The sequence below is a fragment of the Ailuropoda melanoleuca genome, chromosome 12 (assembly GCF_002007445.2).
Source record: "Ailuropoda melanoleuca isolate Jingjing chromosome 12, ASM200744v2, whole genome shotgun sequence".
Classification (NCBI taxonomy): domain Eukaryota; kingdom Metazoa; phylum Chordata; class Mammalia; order Carnivora; family Ursidae; genus Ailuropoda; species Ailuropoda melanoleuca.
This window is the reverse complement of record NC_048229.1, coordinates 29024644-29043458: the sequence shown is the minus strand read 5'-3', so window position 1 is coordinate 29043458 and position 18815 is coordinate 29024644. Positions and strand designations below refer to the sequence as shown.

The 18815-nt window shown below is 42.2% G+C and overlaps 1 protein-coding gene across 16 annotated transcripts; it reads right to left on the bottom strand.

Annotated features, from left to right (window-relative positions):
- Positions 1-1026: 1026 nt before the first annotated feature.
- Positions 1027-18548, bottom strand: LOC100480379 (zinc finger protein 649-like). Of its 16 annotated transcripts, none has more exons than XM_034639111.1 (8): positions 17796-18542; positions 16366-16456; positions 15772-16038; positions 14462-14660; positions 13945-14134; positions 10550-10676; positions 10178-10273; positions 1027-4464 (listed from the first exon to the last, which is right to left on the bottom strand). In XM_034639111.1, exons 5-8 carry the CDS (start codon positions 13957-13959, stop codon positions 2855-2857), a joined length of 1848 nt encoding a protein of 615 aa, XP_034495002.1. In that variant the 5' UTR covers positions 13960-14134; positions 14462-14660; positions 15772-16038; positions 16366-16456; positions 17796-18542; the 3' UTR covers positions 1027-2854. The 16 variants fall into 16 exon arrangements, with proteins under 16 accessions (XP_034495002.1, XP_034494999.1, XP_034495000.1 ...); XM_034639108.1 differs by having other exon boundaries at positions 17843-18542; XM_034639109.1 differs by having other exon boundaries at positions 15875-16038; positions 17843-18542.
- Between the last annotated feature and the right edge of the window lie 267 nt (positions 18549-18815).

The following is an 18815-nucleotide window of genomic DNA, read 5'->3' as shown; positions in this document are numbered from 1 at the left end:
CACATTGTTATTAACATGTTAATCATTCCTCTATGTTTTTGATCTAATGGAATACAGCTGTAACTATACAGTTACAGTTTGCTCAGTCTGGCATATGTGTCAGCTTTAGTCACTTCTGATTGGTTTCAACACTGGTCACATTTTCCTGACCTATAAGTTTTGGTTGGATGGGGGCGCCTGGGTGGCACAGCGGTTAAGCGTCTGCCTTCGGCTCAGGGCGTGATCCCGGCGTTATGGGATCGAGCCCCACGTCAGGCTCCTCTGCTATGAGCCTGCTTCTTCCTCTCCCACTCCCCCTGCTTGTGTTCCCTCTCTCGCTGGCTGTCTCTATCTCTGTCAAATAAATAAATAAAATCTTTAAAAAAAAAAAGTTTTGGTTGGATGACAAACACTGTCAACTTTATTATGCGGCAGTGGGGAGAGCAGGAGAGATCAGGGTATTTTTGCACCCCTATATTCTTAAAGCTTGTTTTGGGATACATTGAGGTTACTTGAAAACAGCTTGGACCTCTCTGGCCCTGTTTAATTATTGAGTTAGTTAATTTTTTCCTGGCCCTGCTTTAAATCTTCGTTAAGCAAGACCCGACTGCTTACTGAAGGAGATTCAGTCAATTAATATTTATCAAGTGCCTACTCTATATCACATATTCTTCTAGCCATCTTGTGTATAGGGGTTAACAGAAGTTCCCTACCCTCAGGAAGCTTAGTTTAGCTTTTACAGTGTGTAACTTACATTTAAGATCTTATACTTGAGCATAAACATATAACGTTGATACTATAATATGCTTTGTATTGAAATTGATACAGTAATGTTTATACGTGACCCAAGGTCTTTATATTTCGTATCAAAATCTTTAACAATTGAGATGTTCTCTCCAAGTGATTCTAGTGGTGTTTATGTCATTGATTTTAAAAAATCACCTGTCGGGGCGCCTGGGTGGCACAGCGGTTAAGCGTCTGCCTTCAGCTCAGGGCGTGATCCCGGCGGTTATGGGATCGAGCCCCACGTCAGGCTCCTCTACTGTGAGCCTGCTTCTTCCTCTCCCACTCCCCCCTTGTGTTCCCTCTCTCGCTGGCTGTCTCTATCTCTGTCAAATAAATAAATAAAAAATCTTTAAAAAAAAAAAATCACCTGTCTAAATGCCATTAAAATACCTCATCTACTGACAGGCCTCTACTTTAGTTTCTCTCTGAGATCTAATCTAATGCCCTTTTTCAGATTGCAGTTTTTCCAGCAGGGGACTTGGTCTGAACCTCTTCCTGTATTAGTTTTATGCCAGCCCCTACCATTACCCCTGACTACGTTCAACTAATTATACATATCAGGAGTGCCTAGGTGACTCAATTGAGCATCCAACTTTTGATCTCGGGGTCCTGAGTTTAAGCCCCATGCTGGGCTCCACACTGCACATGGAGCCTACTTAAAAAAAAAAAAATTACACATATTAGATTCTGAAAATATTTTCCAGGCTGATTACAGGCCTCTAGTATTCCAGTCCAGCACTAAGTTCAGCCTACTCTTCCAGAGCTTCTATGCCTACTTCAGGTCCAGTTCAAATTCTCTCTGGCTTCATGGAGTATATCAGGCCAGGGTTGATTCTATGAAGATCTACTTTTCTCTTCCTCATGTATGTAGGACTGAGTCCCTCTGAGCTGAGAGAAAATGGGACTAGATGCCAAGGAAGAATGTCAGGGTGGTTCCATCAATGAGACAAAAGGTAGGGTTAGACAGGGTACTACCTCCAAGGGAAGAGTGCAACTGGATAGTTATGAGTTTAGAACTTCCGATTCCCAGCATTCTGAGAATTATAATTTTAATAATCTGGGAAGGAGGAGAACTAGGATGGAGGTAGTCATCTTGATTTGTATTCAAATTGCCTACCTTTTTCATGTTTTCAAAAAAAATTACCAAGAGCTGTGTTGGAATGTATTTTGTTATTTATTTTATAAGTTTAAGTTACTAATTGTCCTTGGGCTTTTAGTTCATTTTGCAAACGTGGTTTCTCTACCTTTTCAAGTTTAGAAAATTTTAAAAATCACTTTTATGATGACATTGTATAATGCTTGGTCTTATTTTTAAATTCAATTTATATTCATTCAAGGACATTCAGTTATACTCATGAGTTTAATAGATTCATTTCATTTTTGAAGGACTTCAGTTGCCTGAAATAAAACTTAAATCTAAAGCCAAAGAAATGCAACAGCTAACCATTGTATGATATTGGGTGGGAACTGAAGATAATTTTAGAAAAAGAATCCACAAATGGGAAAAGTGAATATAATGTGATAATGTTAACCAGTGATGTAGGGCAGAGACTATCTCCTCTAAATTATGGAATCATTAACATGGTAACTGGGAATGTGGTTCAAGGTATCCTGTCCGAAAATGCCCATCAGGTGTATCACGTGATGTACAGGTCAAGTTAGAAAAGGTACATAAAGCTCTCAAATATTTCTCACTTTGAGAAGCCTTCTTTGCTTCACAAGAACTTTAGTATTTTGTTAAAGGTATTCCACAATTAGTGGATTAACAGCGTTTTCTCTGAGATTTCATCTGCTAATGGATAAAGCAGAATGTACCACTGAAAACCCTGCCACATTCACTGCCTTCTAACAGTTTCTCCCCAGTATAAATGGACACATATTGAGGGTAAGGACTTTTCCATTGTGATATTTCTACTCACTATAAGCTCACTGATGATCTGTGGTGATCACTGATGACAGACAGGGTCTGTTTTCCAAAAAACAGTTTTCCTAGCCTCTGCATTCATAGGCTTTCTGTTTATATATAACCATATAATCAGCTAGACATTACTGCTCAAGGCTTTTCCGAATTGAATGTACCAGTTTTTTCCTATGTGTTTTTTGTGACATAAAATAAGATGTAATGGACCACTGAAGGCACGACCACACTTACTGCATTCATAAGGCTTCTTTCTTGTACAAACTCTCTGGTATTTCCTGAGGGTGCACATCTGACAACTGGTTGTCCCACTATGACTGCATTCCTATCTGTGAGGAACCTACTGATGTTTGATGAGGTCTGAGAGATCATAGAAGGCATCTGCACAGTCACCGTATTAACAGGGCTTTTCTCCTGCATGAATTCACTGGTATTTAATAAGCTGTGACCCTCTGTGGAAGAATATTCAACCTTCACTGAATTTACATGTTTCTCTCTTGTGTGTATTCTCTTATGTTTAACAAGGCATGACATGTGGGAGAAAGCTTTCCCACACTCACTGCATGCATAGGGTCTCTCTCCTGTATGAGTTCTTTGATGGACAGTGAGCATTGTCTTTGTAGTGAAGGCTTTCCCACAGTCACTGCATTTATAGGGTTTCTCTCCTGTGTGAATTCTCTGATGTTTAATGAGTCCTGATTTCTGTGAACAAGATTTTCCACATTCAGTACATACAAAGGGAGTCTTTCCTGTATGAAATCGCTGATGCGCTATGAGGCATGCCTTCTGGCTGAAGGCCTTACTGCATTCAGTGCATCCATAGGGTTTCTCTCCAGTGTGAGTTCGCTGATGTATAAGGAGATTGCCCTTCTGAATGAAACCTTTTCCACATTCACTGCATATGTAAGATTTCTCTCCTGTATGGGTTTTCTGATGTAGAATGAGTTGTGATTTTCTGGAGAAACCTTTTCCACATTCATTGCATTGATGGGGCCTTTCTCCTCTTTCATTTCTCTGATGTATAATCAGCTCTGCCTTCCTGCAGAAGGCTTTGCCACATTCAGGACATTCATAAGGTTTCTCTCCTGTATGAGTTCTCTGGTGTTCAGTTAGCTTGAACTTTCTGGAGAATGCCTTCCCACATACACCGCATCCATGCGGTTTACTTCCTGTATGAGTCTTCTGATGTTCAGTAAGCTGAAATTTCCTGAGGAAGGTTTTCCCACACTCACAGCACTCATAGGGTTTCTCTCCTTTGTGAGTTTGCTGATGTTCAGTGAGCTTGAACTTCTTGGAAAAGGATCTCCCACATATACTACATCCATGGGGTTTATTTCCCGTATGAATTGTCTTATGTTCTGTGAGCTGAGACTTGTTGAGGAAGGCTTTCCCACATTCAGTACATTCGTGGGCTTTCTCTGTTTTGTGTGTTTGATGATGTTTAATGAATTGTGACTTAGTGCTGATGGGTCTTCTACTTTCATGAAATTTAATTTCAGTATGAGTTTGCTTATGATTAGCACAGAGAAAGGATCTCCCATCTCCACTATACTCAGCAGGCTCTTTTATGTCACAGCTTCTACTTTGGTTGATTAAATCTAAGTGTGGCTTCAAAGTTTTTCCATGTAAATGAAACCGATCGTGATTTGGCCTGAAAGGAAAATGACTTTTGCTCTGATGAACATTTCCACATGTGTTCAGTTCATAACACTGTTCTTTTCTCTTTGGCACTTTTGGGTTTTGTAAGTGCTGAGGCAGATGATAATCAACTTTCTGAATTTCTAGGAAAGAAGAGAATCCTTCTGTGACCATCATATGGAATAAAACTGGTCCAAAAATACTGTTGGGAGGGGTGCTCCTGGGTCACAGTTGGTTAAGCATCCAACTCTTGGTTTCAGCTCAGGTAGTAATCTCAGGGCCATGAGATCAAGCCCCAGGACAGGCTCCACACTGAGCATGGAGTTTGCTTAAGACCCCCTCTCCCTGGGGTGCCTGGGTGGCTCAGTTGGTTAAGAGTCCTTGACTTTGGCTCAGGTCTAAGGGTTGTGAGATCAAGTCCCTCATTGGGCTCTGTGCTCAGCAGGAAGTCAGTTTCTCTCTCCCTCTCCTCCCTCCCCATGCATGCATGCTCTTTCTCTAAAATAAATAAATCTTTAAAAAAAGAAAAAGGCTGTCTCTCCCTCTGCCCCCACTCTTGCTCTCTTGTGTGCTCTCTAAAATAAATAAATAAATCTTAAAAAAATATATTGTGGGATGGCTGGCTCTTTAGTGGGAAACCTATGATATCAACCTAAAAGAAATTCCAAGTATATCCTTATATATATTCCTTATCTCTTAAAACAACAACAACAACTAAATACTTTTAGGGGCGCTTGGGTGTCTCAGTTGGTTAAGCATCCAACTCTTGATTTTGGCTGAGGTTATGATCTCAGAGTTGTGAGACTGAGCTCCACGTCAGAATCTGCTCTGGACATGGAGCCTGCTTAAGATTCTCTCTCTCCCTACGCCCCTCCCCTCTCTCTCCCTCTCTAAATAAATAAATAAAGCTTAAAAAAAACTTTTAGAATTGTAGTTAAATACACATAAGATAATATTTAGCATTTTAACTATTTTTAAGTGTACAGTTCTGTGTCATTAAGTACATTCACATTGTGGTGCAGCCATCACCACTATTCATCTCTAAAACATTTTCACCTTCCTAAACTGAAAAATACTGTACTTGTTAAACACTAACTTCTTATCTGTTGGAAATGTTTAAAAATTGGTACTCGTTAAACACTAATTCCTTATCTGTTAGAAATGTTTAAAAACACAATCATATAAAACAAATCAAAAGATGACGACTATCAGTGTAAAACGGTAAATTCACAATGAATCAAGATTTGTCTGCTTTATGGCACCTAGGTGGCTCAGTCAGGTAAACAACTGCCTTTGGCTCAGGTCATGATCCCAGAGTCCTGGGATCGAGCCCCACATCGGGCTTCTTGCTCAGTGGGGAGCCTGCCTCTCCCCTGCCTGCCACTCCCCCTACTTGTGCTTGCTCTCTACCTCTCTCTGTCAAACAAACAAATAAAATTGTGTGCTTTATAAGTAGGACCCTGGAGACAGTAAAATACAAGGAAGTCACTAGCAGCATCAGATCACAGAGGCTGGAGAGACACCTGATTCAAAATGGTGACAGACACTATTCACTCATTCCATACATCCTTCTTAAGTGGCTAGTACCGTATACCAGGCATAGTCCTAGTGTTAGAAAACACAAAAATATTCTTTATTTTCCCTGAAGTCCAGATTCTAGGGGTGGAAAGAGAAACGGTAAACACGCAAGAAAAAGAATAAAGTAGGCAGTTGCAAATGTAACCCTGGTTTGAGGAAGCAAAGGAAATGAAAATTCGAAGAAATCTGGATGTTTTGAAGGATGGCTGTAGAAAAACATTTCTGTGTTTCCCACTAATTTCAATCTCCTTTACTGTGCGTTAGGACAGCAGTTCATCAGCTAGGGTCACAATAGCACTCTTTGCATAAAGACATATCCATAGAATGTATCCATAGAGCTCTGCATAAAGACATAGCCACAGAATACCCATATTCTAATAAAACCAGACTTTCCAAGGAAGGAACGTTGGTAAGATTATACTGAAAATCCCTTCAATAAAAACCTGGCATTTAAGAAATGCTTGACAGAGAGATGGAAAAGTGTGGTCTCTCCCCAACCTAGCTATAGTCGTTTGATGAAGAAATAAATGGATGACTAAGCTGCATTTTCTTGCACAAGGAGGAATGAAAAACAGGCCCTTGACTCAAGAGTGGGACTCATCATCTCCACATCATACAGATACAGTATCTCTAGGAGTGGCTGGTGTGACTGGCACACAAAGTATAATGGGAATTCAGAGAAGGAAGATAATGCTGTATTTTTGTGTAGCATAAACCACTCATGGAAAGAATTCAAAGTGAAAATACCTATTGTTTGAGTGGGAAGAACAAACAAAAAATGACATCCTTATCCCTGAGTTCTTATCTTGATGCATCAGCAACTCTCAAGACAATGTTTATGGCTTTGTCTTTCACGAAACACTTGCTTATCATGTGGTTTCTCTCTACCATGTTTGTTACACACTCATCTGTTGATCCCTAATTGTCCAAGACTCTTGTTTTCTTTATCTGGATCTAGTCCCGAGATCTCATCTGGTCCAGATTTCTATCTCTACACCTAACCTCTCCCTGAACTATCCAGGTACATCAAACTGTAGCAGAGAGCTCTGCTTGGACGCTAACAAGCACATCTAACTTAGAATCTCCATTATACAACTCCTGATTTCCCAGCCCAAATCTCCTCCACGTATCTTCCCTGTCACAACGTATGACAACTCCACTCAGGCCAAAAATTCTTAGCATCATCATTCATCGTTTTTTTTCCTATTCCATGTTATGGACTGAATTTTGTTCCCCAAGGCGATATATTCAATTGCTAACCCCCTGGTACCTGCGAATGTGACCTTTTTTGGAAATAGTCTTTGCAGATATAATCAAGTTAAGATGAGGTTATACTGGATTAGGCTGGGCCAATGACTGGTATCTTTATAAGGAAAGGGAGATTTGGACACAGACAGAATCTTCCAGTACCCCTCAAGCCTAGTGAAGTCACCAACAACTAGTCTCCTATCTGGCTTTTTGCTTCAACTCCTGCCCTATTCCAGGATAGGACTGACTATACCCATAGTGAAAGTGACACTTCTAAAATATAAATTATATTGTCACTGTGTTAAACTTTAAACTTCCAAATGTTTCTTTACTTCACCAGAGTAAAATCAAGTCCTTGAAATGGACTATAAGGCCCTATATGACCAACCAACCTATCACTACTACTCCATTGACTTCATCTCCAAAAATTTTCCCTTTTGCTCACTCTGCTCTATCCACACAGGTTTCCTTGATGTTCTTCAAACACACTCTTGCCTCTAGCTCTGCACTTCCCATTCTCTTCATTTTTCATCCAGGAAACCTACTCATGTCATTCATCCTCTTCTCACAGGCAGCTTCTTTATACAGGCATTCCTATTCGTAAAAGGGCAGGCCCCAACCCCATCACCCACTGTTCCACTATGCCAATGGATTGGTGTTCACAGCCCTTTTCACCACTAGACACAGTTTCTATGTATTTTTGCCATATTTTAAATTCTGATAAAATACACGTAACACAAAATTTATCATCTTAACCACTCTGAGGTTATGGTTCAGTGGTATTAAAGATACTCAAATGTTATGCAACCATCATCACTATCTATCTCCATTATTCTTTTCATCTTATAAAACTCAAACTGCATATTTATTTTTGTTATATTTATGCCTCCTCCTTTTTGAGTGTAGAGACTTAGGTCTTTGAAAGAAGTGAAATTTGTGTCATGGATGGTAATGTGGTCAACTGGGACTTAATGTCATCATTCTATGGGGAGAAAAAGGAAAGCTTTAGGGAAAAGAATTCAACGAAATCTAACTTGAACTAAGAAAGATTAGAATTAACACACATACAAAGGAATTATAGTAAAGCGGACATGAGGCTTTAGGCTAGGAACTGAGAATGAGAAATTATATAAAGATCTTTCCTAATTAAAGAAGAGGAATAGCAGACACCTTAAATACCCCAGAGAGCAGACAAGCCTCAAGGTAATCTACCAGCATGGCCAGGATTTAAGATGTATAAAAGTAGAAGAGAATCTCAATTTTTTAAATTATTTTTTTATTTTTTTTAAGATTGTATTTATTTATTTGACAGAGACACAGCCAGCAAGAAAGGGAACACAAGCAGGGGGATTGGGAGAGAAGCAGGCTCCCAGCAGAGCAGGGAGCTCGATTCAGTGCTCGATACCAGGACCCTGGGATCACGGCCTGGGCTGAAGACAGATGCTTAATGACTAAGCCACCCAGGTGCCCCGAGAATCTCAATTTTTAAAAAAATGATGGGGCACCTGGGTGGTGCAGTTGCCTGGGCATCCAGCTCTTGGCTTTGACTCAGGTCTGATCTTGGGGTTGTGAGATCAAGCCCTGTGTTGGGCTCTGCGCTCAGTGCAGAGTCTGCTTGGGTCTCTCTCTTTCCCCCTGCCCCTCCTCTGGCTCACTTGAGCTTGTTCTCTCTCTGGAATAAATAAATCTTAAAAAAAAAAAAAATGATGAAACTGGAAACTAATATGTCAGTTATACCTCAACAAAAACCCAGGAAATATTTTTTTAAAACTTTAATAAAGATGATAGGAAGGGAATTTCTTACAGGAAGATCATTCTCCTTTGTAAGTGTGAACTCAGGGAGCTGCCATGGAAACAGGTTAGCTACAGTTGACCCTTGAACAACACAGGGGTTGGGATGTCAACCCTCTGGGCAGTCAAAAACATAACTTTGACTCCCGCGAAACATAAATAGTAATAGCCTGTTGACCAGAAGCCTTACCAATATGAAACAGTCAATTAGCACATATTTTGTATGTTATACATAATATATGCAGTATTTTTACAATAAAATAAGCAGAGGAAACAAAATGTTATTAAGAAAATCATAAAGAAGAGGGGCACCTGTGTGGCTCAGTCAGTTAAGCTTAAGCCTCTGCCTTCAGCTCAGATCATGATCCCAGGGTCCTGGGATCGAGCCCCACATCAGGCTTTCTGCTCAGAGGGGAGTCTGCTTCTCCCTCCGCACCTCCCCCTGGCTCGTGCTTGTGCCCTCTCTCTGAAATAAATAAAATCTTAAAAATTATATATAAAAAAAGAAAATCATAAGAAGATAATTATTTATAGTAGTGTATGGAAAAAAATCCATGCAGTTCAAACTCATGTTGTTCAAGGGTCAACTGTATATAGATTAGACAATGTTAAAGGAGATCTCAACTTGGAAATCTCCACAGAGAACAAGAACTCAACATTCTCAATAAAATAAGATTTTAAGGCCTTTGAGATAGAGTAGAAAATAAAAGGAGAACCTTTAAAGAAGCTCAGAGTGGGGAAAGAGAAAAAGAAGCAGATTAAGTGTATATTAACAAACCAGGTAACCATGGGGGCAAGGCATCCTAGATGGGGCTGGATGTTATAGAGGGAAATAAGTATTTCCCAATGGGGCAGGAAGTTGTATTAGTCAGAAGACAACAATGAATTCAAAGTTTTCTCTTAGCAGAGAGACACAGAAAGAGGAATTTCATAGCAAGAGAGGTGAAAGGAACTCTGACAAGTGATGAAGAATGGGAAGATGTGGAAATCTAAGCAAGAAAAATCCTAGGGATCTAAGAAATAAGGAGGGATTAGTTCCAAAAAGAGACAAAAGAATGTATTTTCCTCTAAATTCCCACAAAGAAAAAGCTCTCATATGGGGAGAGGGATACATAATTCAATTTCCATATCCTCAGACACCCTCACCATTATGATGCCTTCTCTAAATGACAAGAAAGTGACTTCCACAGCCTCCCCCGGACCCCCCAGCCCCTGCCTTGCTGGTTTTCTCTCACTTACGTGGATGGGTTTGACTTTGGACTTCATCTTCTAAAATCCATGGTGGTTCTCCTTGTTCCAATTCAGAGAGTGCATCTGGTTGGCTGGCTTGATACCCTGTTTATGGAAAATGACAGAAGACTTAGGCTCATTAGATTGCACCGGGCTCTGCAAGGATACGAGAATAGTATATGTTAGGGACTACACAATTTGCATGTTCACAAATCAAAGGCTTTTCTCTAAGATAAGGATAGGTTATACCTTCTCTTCAGGGGCCAGGGAGGGAACAGAGAATCTACACTTCAGAGCAGCACAGATATGCCACAGCTCAGAAGCTGAGAGAGGACAGGCCACTGGCTGGGCACCGTCTGAGTGAAGGGGAGCTGTCCTCACCCACTGACACCAGGTTCCTATAGTTCTCCAACATCACATCCCGGTATAGCTCCTTCTGGGCGGGGGCCAGGAGCTGCCACTCCTCCCAGGTGAAGTCCACAGCCACATCCTCCAGTGTCAGCGATTCCTGTAACGACAGATCCTGTTTAATATGAGTACTTCCCTTTTATTGAAATGGAAGGTGTGAGATAATAGAAAATATATATACTGGCCTCTGCCCCTGGCTCCTGGCAGAGCTCCTAAAACTCCTATAATTTCCTAGGTGATAAGGGCCCTAGGATCATCTTCTGTTCTATATTTAACCCCAGTTTCTCACACAGGGCTCCTGAAACCCTTATATATTCCTAAGCGTTAAGAACAGTATGAGTGTCTTTGTTCTAATGGGGCAACTGGTTGGGCTCCTAGATAGTGCTGGTCACCAGAAAGACCAAGCCATGATTAGAAGCTTGGAACTTTTGAGGGCTCCTGCGTGGCTGTCGGTTTAGCGTCCAACTCCTGGTTTTGGCTCAGGTCATGATCTTGTGGTCACGGGATCAAGCCCTGTATGGGGCTCCACAGTCTGCTTCAGATGCTCACTCCCTCACCTTCTGTTTCTTCCTCTGCTCATGCTTGCTTGTTCTGTCTAAAATAAATTAAAAAAAAAAAAAAAAAGAAAAGCTTGGAACTTTCAGACCTGCCCCCCCCCCATTCTCTTGAGAAGGGAGAGGGGCTGGAAATAGATGTAATGATCAGTCATGCCTAGGTGAGGAAGCTTCTGTAAAACAGCAAAAGTATAGGGTTCGGAGAGCTTCTGAGCTGCTAAACATGTGGAGGTGCTGGGAGAGTGGTGCCTGGAGAGGGCATGGAAGCTCCATGTTCCTTCCCACATACCTCACCCGACATATCTCTTCCACCTGATTGTTCATCTGTATCCTTTATCATCATATCCTTTTATAATAAACTGGTAAATGTGTTTCCCAAGTTCTGTGAGCCCCTCTAGCAAATTAACTGAACCTGAATTTGAACCCAAGGAAGGGTTGTGGAGAACTTCCAATTTGTAGTCAAGTCAGACAGAAGTTGTTAGTAACCTGGGGAGCTACTGTTTCCAGTTCACATCTGAGTGGGGAAGAGTCTTGTGAGAGTGAGCCCTTAACCTGGGATCTGACACACTAACTCCAGGTAGCTAGTGTCAGAATTGATTTGAATTGTAGACAACCCAGCTGGTGTCAGAAAATTGCTTGGGGGGAGTGGAAATCCCCACACATCTGGCATCAGAAGTGATAAAAGTGTGGTAGTGATGTGAGAGTAAAGGGGACACAGAAGGGCAAGGTTTTCCCCACTCAAGAGAAATGTGAAGGAAGTTGTTCTGCTCATTTTCACCTTGTAGGCTACCTCTGTATTCTTATTTTATTTCAGTTAATCACAAAGGAAGGAAAGTCATTAAAATATTCCATCATCCTTTCATTCAACACATCACAGATTTCTGTAAAATGCAGCCATTAAATCCTCTCGCTAGCCTGAGATCATTTGCAATATATGTGTTTTAGCACCTTTTTGTCAATCACTGTACTAAATGCTAGTGACATCAGAATGACATAGTATAATTTCACTCATGTAAAAATGTCTTAATCGAGGGGCACCTGGGTGGCACAGTCATTAAGCGTCTGCCTTCGGCTCAGGGCGTGATCCCGGCGTTCTGGGATCGAGCCCCACGTCAGGCTCCTCCACTGGGAGCCTGCTTCTTCCTCTCCCACTCCCCCTGCTTGTGTTCCCTCTCTCGCTGGCTGTCTCTCTCAGTCAAATAAATAAATAAAATCTTTTAAAAAAAAAGTCTTAATAGATGTATTTACCTACATAGATTCTTGTATATGTATGCACATATAAACCCACCCATAGATATAGATGTCCCCACAGGTAAATGCCCAGAACACAAGAGCACACAACCAAGCATTTGTTTATGATGTGTCAGAGAATTAAGGGGGGGAAAATGTATGGAGGGGAATTTTATCACTATGTGTACTAGATAATGACTCTTTTACATTGAAAATGTGTCCTGAGACTGGTTCGTTCGCTCGTTCGTTTTCTTTCTTTTTTTTTTTTTTTTAAAGATTTTATTTATTTATTTGATAGAGAGAGAGGCAGAGAGAGGGAATACAATCAGGGGGAGAGGGAGAGAGAGAAGCAGGCTTCCCGCTGAGCAAGGAGCCTGATGCGGGGCTCGATCCCAGAATGCTGAGACCGTGACCTGAGCTGAAGGCAGACGCTTAACGACTAAGCCACCCAGGTGCCCTGAGACTGGTTCTTTCTGACACCAAATAAGTGGTGTCTTTTACAGTACCAATTTTCCAAGTCTCTCATTGTCCAACACTAGGTGTCCTATAATTCAGTCCTATCTGACACTAATTACTCCTACCACTCACGAAATAAGAGGGATTTAGGAGCTCTGCCAGGAACCGGAGACAAGACCAAATATAGATAGATAGATAGATAGATAGATAGATAGATAGATAGATAGATGATATACACACACACACACATTTTATTATGCCACAGTGAGTCATTTGTGTAATTAAAATAAAGGCAGTAAAAAGGTGGGAGGTAACAACTAGATTTTGAACACAGAAGTAAAGGCTCTGTATTTTCTGAGATAAGCTGAAGTTCCAAAATAACCTTTGTGGATCTCAACAACCCAACCCATTAGCAGACAACAGAACTTGTAACTCCCTATGGCCAAATCTGTCTTCAACCACCAGTTCAGCCACCTGTTTACAGAGGACTTCTGGAAGCTGTACAAACCTTCCATTTTACTGGCACCTTAGGTTCTACTCAAGGATAAATCCAGATGGCAGCAAGGGTGGGTATGCAAGTCATGAGGCTGTGGGCTCTTCAAAACCTGTCTACTGAATTCTACTTGATCGGGTCCCCCAGGGACTCAGAATAATCATGTGAGCAACAGCCATGCTGGTACATCGATTAAGAGAAGGCTGCTGAGGACACAGAGCTCACCACATCACCTCTGGAAAGAAACCATCAAAAACTGTTCCTAAGACTTAAGTGCCATGAAGTGGTGACCTCTCCTGAGGAACTGATCCACTTTGTCCTGAGTCAGTGCCTATGAAGTAACTTACTCTGATTTTCCGGTTGCAGAGGCTCTCAGAGGTAGGACAAGCACTCTGATGGTTTATGTCACCAGCAGGATCCTGCACAGCCATATGTTATATTCCAGCACTGGTCAGGTAGGAACTCTAGGAACATGTTCCTGATCCCACTCTGTCCTGATTTTGAAGGTATAGTCTGTTTCTCCCCAGAGCCCCTTTTCCCCAATTTATGCTTTTTATTTAGTTGAACTGATTTTTTTCAGGCCTCCACAAATCCACGAAGGACTCAAATTATCAATAAAACAAACCAAAAGTCACCTGGGCTTTCATCATTTTCTTCTGTAAGAAATGCCAAGTAAGAGGGATGTTAGTCTCTTCTGATCTGCACTAATTTTCTGTTCAGAAATCTCAGTCTTAGGACGAGGATGTCCCACAAATGCCAAATGCAACTCCAGAAGCCTCCTGCTCGTGCTTTACTGGATCTCTCTTACTCCTGGGAATCCAGGACCTAGGGATGAAGAGCAAGTTCATTTCGGATGACACATTCACTCTGGGCCCAGATGCTGACACTGCTGCTGTGCACCCACCGTAAGTCAAAGCCAGTAATTGTAACTGTCTCTTTACTTGGTGCCCCAAAGGCTATATAACCCGGGGAAATAAAACATAACAGTCTGAACGTGGGGGAAGTATGCCTTTCTTCTGTTAAGTGGAAGTAGCATGAGTGAGAAAGCGAAGGTGGAAAAGAAAGGTTAGTTTGTGGACACATTTTCCCTTAAAATCCACACCCATTTGTACTGGGTTGAATGGTGGCCCCCCCCCAAAAAAAGATATGAACCTGTGAATGTGACTTCATATGGAAAATTACATCTTTGCAGATATAATTAAGGATCTTGAGATAAGAAAATCCAGAAGTATCCAGATGGGCCCTAAATCCAAGTCCCCTTGTACCAGACACAGAGGGAAGATGAGACCATCTGAAGACGGAGGCACAGAGTAGAGACATGTTGCCACAAACCAAGGAACACCTGGAGAATCTGTTAGAAAAGGAGAAGGAAGTGAATGGATGTTGGGCAGATGCGTTGGGAATACCCAAGACCACCCCCAGGTTCAGTGATTAAGTAGGACTCACAGGCCTCAGCATATAATTTATTACCACAAAAACATACAAAGCAAAATCAGCAGAGAGAAAAGGTCCATATGGCAAAATCTGGAGGAAATTAGGTGCCAGCTCCCAAGAGCCAGCTCCCAAGAGTCCTGTCTCCATGAAGTCACACAGGATATACTTATTTCCGCTAGCAACAGGTTGTGATAACACACGTGAAATGTGTTAGCTTATTAGACTCAAGTGCCCATGGCTTTTTACTGGGGGTTCATGTAGGCCCCCACTGCCTAACACAAACCAAAATCCCAGAATCCCAGAGGAGACCAGGTGTTTAGGATAAACTATATATATATATTTAAAGATTTTATTTATTTGACAGCCCACAGGCGAGGGGAGCAGGAGAGGGAGAAGCAGCTCCCCACTGAGCAGGGAGCCTGATGCGGGGCTCCATCCCAGGACCCTGAATCATGCCCTGAGCTGGAGGCAGATGCTTAACTGACTGAGCCACCCAGGCGCCCCAACCATACTGTTTGAAAGGACAGTTATGCACAGTGAGCCATTCAATAGAGAATGATGAGAACCCTCCCTAAATCGAAGTTCCCAGGTGTCAGGCAAGGGACAACCTTGTAAGCAGGACTTTCTAAGAGCTTGTTGCCTCTTCTGCAACAGCAAGTAACTAACAGTGTCTGCTAGAATGTATTTGTAGGTTAGAAAAGTCCTATGATCACCAAAATTTATGCTGAGGAAAACATGGCATAAAATTCCAACAGCTATTTCAAATTTGAGCCGTTGGTGGGTTAGGAATTCATTACTTCCACAACAAAACACTACCTATAATTTTTTTTAATACGTACATATACTACCATTCTCATCTGTTTCTAAAACACGCACAAAAAAAGAGAATGTATTGTTCGTGAGTACATTCACATCTAGGAAAAGCATGAAGATATGTATGATATAAAACAAGATAGCAGTTATTATGGGGAGGAAAGAAAGACTGCTCCCCCCACTGCTTCAGGTCAATCCCAAATCCAGGTTGTTACCTGCACTTCTGACCAGTTGGCTATAAATCAGTTTCCACGACCTCCTCGGGTTCAATTAATCTGCTAAAATGGCTCACAGAAGTCAGAGAAACATTTTACTTACAACATTACCAGCTTATTATAAGATGATATAACTCAGAACAGTCAGACGGAAGAGATGTAGAGGGTATGGGGAAAGGGCAAGGAGCTTCCATGCCACTCTCCAGGTTTGCCACTCTCCCAGGACCTGCACGAGTTCTCCCACCCGGAAGCTCTCTGTTCCGTGGCCTGTGGGGTTTTTAATGGGGGCTTTGTTACACAGGCATGATTAACTCATTGGCCATTGGCGACTGATTCCACCTCCAGACCGCAGCCCTCCAGCCCTCCACGGAGGTTATGGGGATGGACTGAAAGTCCAACCCTCTAATCACATGGTTGGTTCCCCTGGCAACCAGCCCCCACTCACAGGTGCTTTCTAAAAGTCTCATTAATATAACAAAAGACACCTTAATTACTCTTAAGGCTTAGAAATTCCCAAGGATTTTAAGAGCTCTTGCCAGGAAGGACGAAAACTAAATATGTATTTATTATAAATCACAAATCACAGTGACTCACCCAAGTAATCCAGTAAGAGCAAGAATCCAGGTTAAAAAGCCAGATTCATTCCATCCCAAAATCCACACACTTGTCACTGGGCCAGTAGTATCTGGAGATGGGTAGGGCCGAGAAGTATAAATAACTGATAGAGCAAATTGGTAAAATGTTACGTTAAAGGCACAATCTAGACGGTGGGTATATGTTCACAGTAAAATTCATTCAACTTCTCTGTGTTGGAATTTTTCATAATGAGATATTGTTTTCATAATTTCATAATAAAATTTTGAGCCGGAAAAAGCTATCAGTAACAAAGGTTCGGTGAAGTGACCAAAACAAAATAATGTTTAATAATATTTTTATTTAATTTTATTTTTTTAACATTTTTCTTTTAAGTAACCTCTCCACCCAATGTGGATCTCAAACTTACGGCCTCAAGATCAAAAGTTGCATGCTCTATGACTGAGCCAGCTAGGTGCCCCTAATAATATTTTTAAATTGTTTTACCAGCTAAAGAAAATTAGGAGAAAAGAAAAATTAGAAATGAAAGGTTGGTTAAAAAGACACTATTTACAATTGCAACAAAGGCAAAACAAAACAAAACAAAACACCAGGAAGGAGAAGAGTCAGGGAAATACACCACTGGGTAAATGCCAAATCCTAAAAGTAATAACTAAATATTTCAAATATTCCAAAGCCATCCAAATAGATGCAAGTACTTGTTCAGATTCTAGTCACAATGCCACTCCTTCTCTTACCTGTTTGTGTGTTAGTGTAGCCATTACAAAAATTCTTAATAAGAGAATTTGTTTTATGGAAATGGTTAGAATATGAGAGTAACTTAAAAAAGCAGATTATCCCAGTGTTTCCACTTTATCTGAATTATGAAAATTAAGCAGAGAAAATAAAAGACAAAAACTGAAATATACTATTTGAATAAGCAGTATCTTTGGGAAATAGAATTGGGAGGCTAGAAATGTTGTTTTACTGGTGTCAGAATCTGAAAGCAAATATCCAGGTAAACTAGTAAACTAGGTAAACTAACTAGGTAAGTTAGAAAACTTACCAGTTTAGATTTGCTTAATCCTTGATCTCCCTAAAATTCTTATCTGTGGGGACGAAAGGAGACTTGCAAACTAGTCCTGGGAGAGGAACTGGACTGAAGGCCGGGGGGGGGGGGGGGGGGGGGGGGGGGGCGGTGATAAAGGTCATCAGGTGTCTCACTGCCAGCTCCTCCATCACTGAGCCCCGCATTCAGTGCAGACAACGCTTTCACTGATAAATACCCACTCCCCTCCAGTTCTCAATCACGGAGCCCAAACTCTGACCTCACGAGTCTCAGTCCTGGAATGCCTGACCATCGCAGCCCCCAACCTAGTAGCAAAGGCATCCCAGCCTCAGAGCCACGGACGCCCGCAGAGCCTCTCCCCTCCTTAACCTCTTCCGCTGACCTGGGTCTCCCCCGAATCCACTTCGATCTCCAGCTACCACACCTCACCTCTGCGAACTCCTCGTTTCCCGGCCGCAAGCCCAGCTCCCGGGAACCCTCTACGTTGGCCGCGGGGCCCGGAACGACGGCACTTCCGGCGTCTTCTCAGGCTGGGGCTGCTCCCTGAGCTCTCCCGCGCTGAGCGTCGGCTGTTCGATCGCCCCGGCCGTCTTCGCGCCGCTCACCGGGGCCTCGAGGCCGTGCACCGGCTTGTTGCCGTGCATCGGCTTGTTCCCGCCCCGCCGCTTCAGCCCCTGCGCCGCGGCGCTGGGAGTTACAGTTAACGCTGCGCAAACTGCACGGACGGACGAGAAACTCTTGGAAACGAGCGGCCCTGAGCGCAGCCATGTTGGCGAGTGTTAGGGGTCCGTACAGCGGGGAACACGCCCCGGGAAAGAGGCTATGGGAACGTCTCATAGGCTGGGATCTAAGTGGGCATCTCGGCCAGTGAGATTAGGCTTGGAGGGTGTGCGTGAGGCTCACAATATAAATTCACAGTCAAGGCCACCTTTTGTTCCAGGCCTGTTTGGAAAACACCAAGTGTTGAAATTTGAAAGTGTGGACTATGAAGTAAGTGGATACAAAAGCAGCTATGATGCTGTCATAGCTTAAGCAATGCGGTGCGGATGGTTTTCGAAGGAATCACATGCAAGCATTCTTGATCACAGTGCCATCAGATCTTAGCGCAGCTGACTGCAACTAATGTTACTGGAAGAGTATTCTGGAGAATGCTGTTTTGTCACTTTGATGCGTTGGCCCGCGCTTTCTGCGCCCGCCTTCCCTTCCTCTGCTCTCTAATCCAGGCTGCCCCACCTGCAGGAATAGTTAGCTAGGACAGAGACAAATCAAGTACAGTCACAAGCTTTTAAGACAGTATAAATCGGCTAACTATAACTTTATAGAAATGTCCAAAACCTGTTCAAATTATCCATTCCAGTAGGAGTTGCTGTGAATTTGGGGGGGAGGATAAAATATCTGAGAA

Excerpts from the sequence above, each read along its gene's own strand:
- LOC100480379 (XM_034639111.1), bottom strand. Across the intron at positions 10,274-10,549 it reads TAGGAACCTGGTGTCAGTGG|GGTATCAAGCCAGCCAACCA; the intron begins GTGAGGACAGCT and ends TTCCATAAACAG. Across the intron at positions 4,465-10,177 it reads CCAAAGTCAAACCCATCCAC|AAATTCAGAAAGTTGATTAT; the intron begins GTAAGTGAGAGA and ends CTTCTTTCCTAG.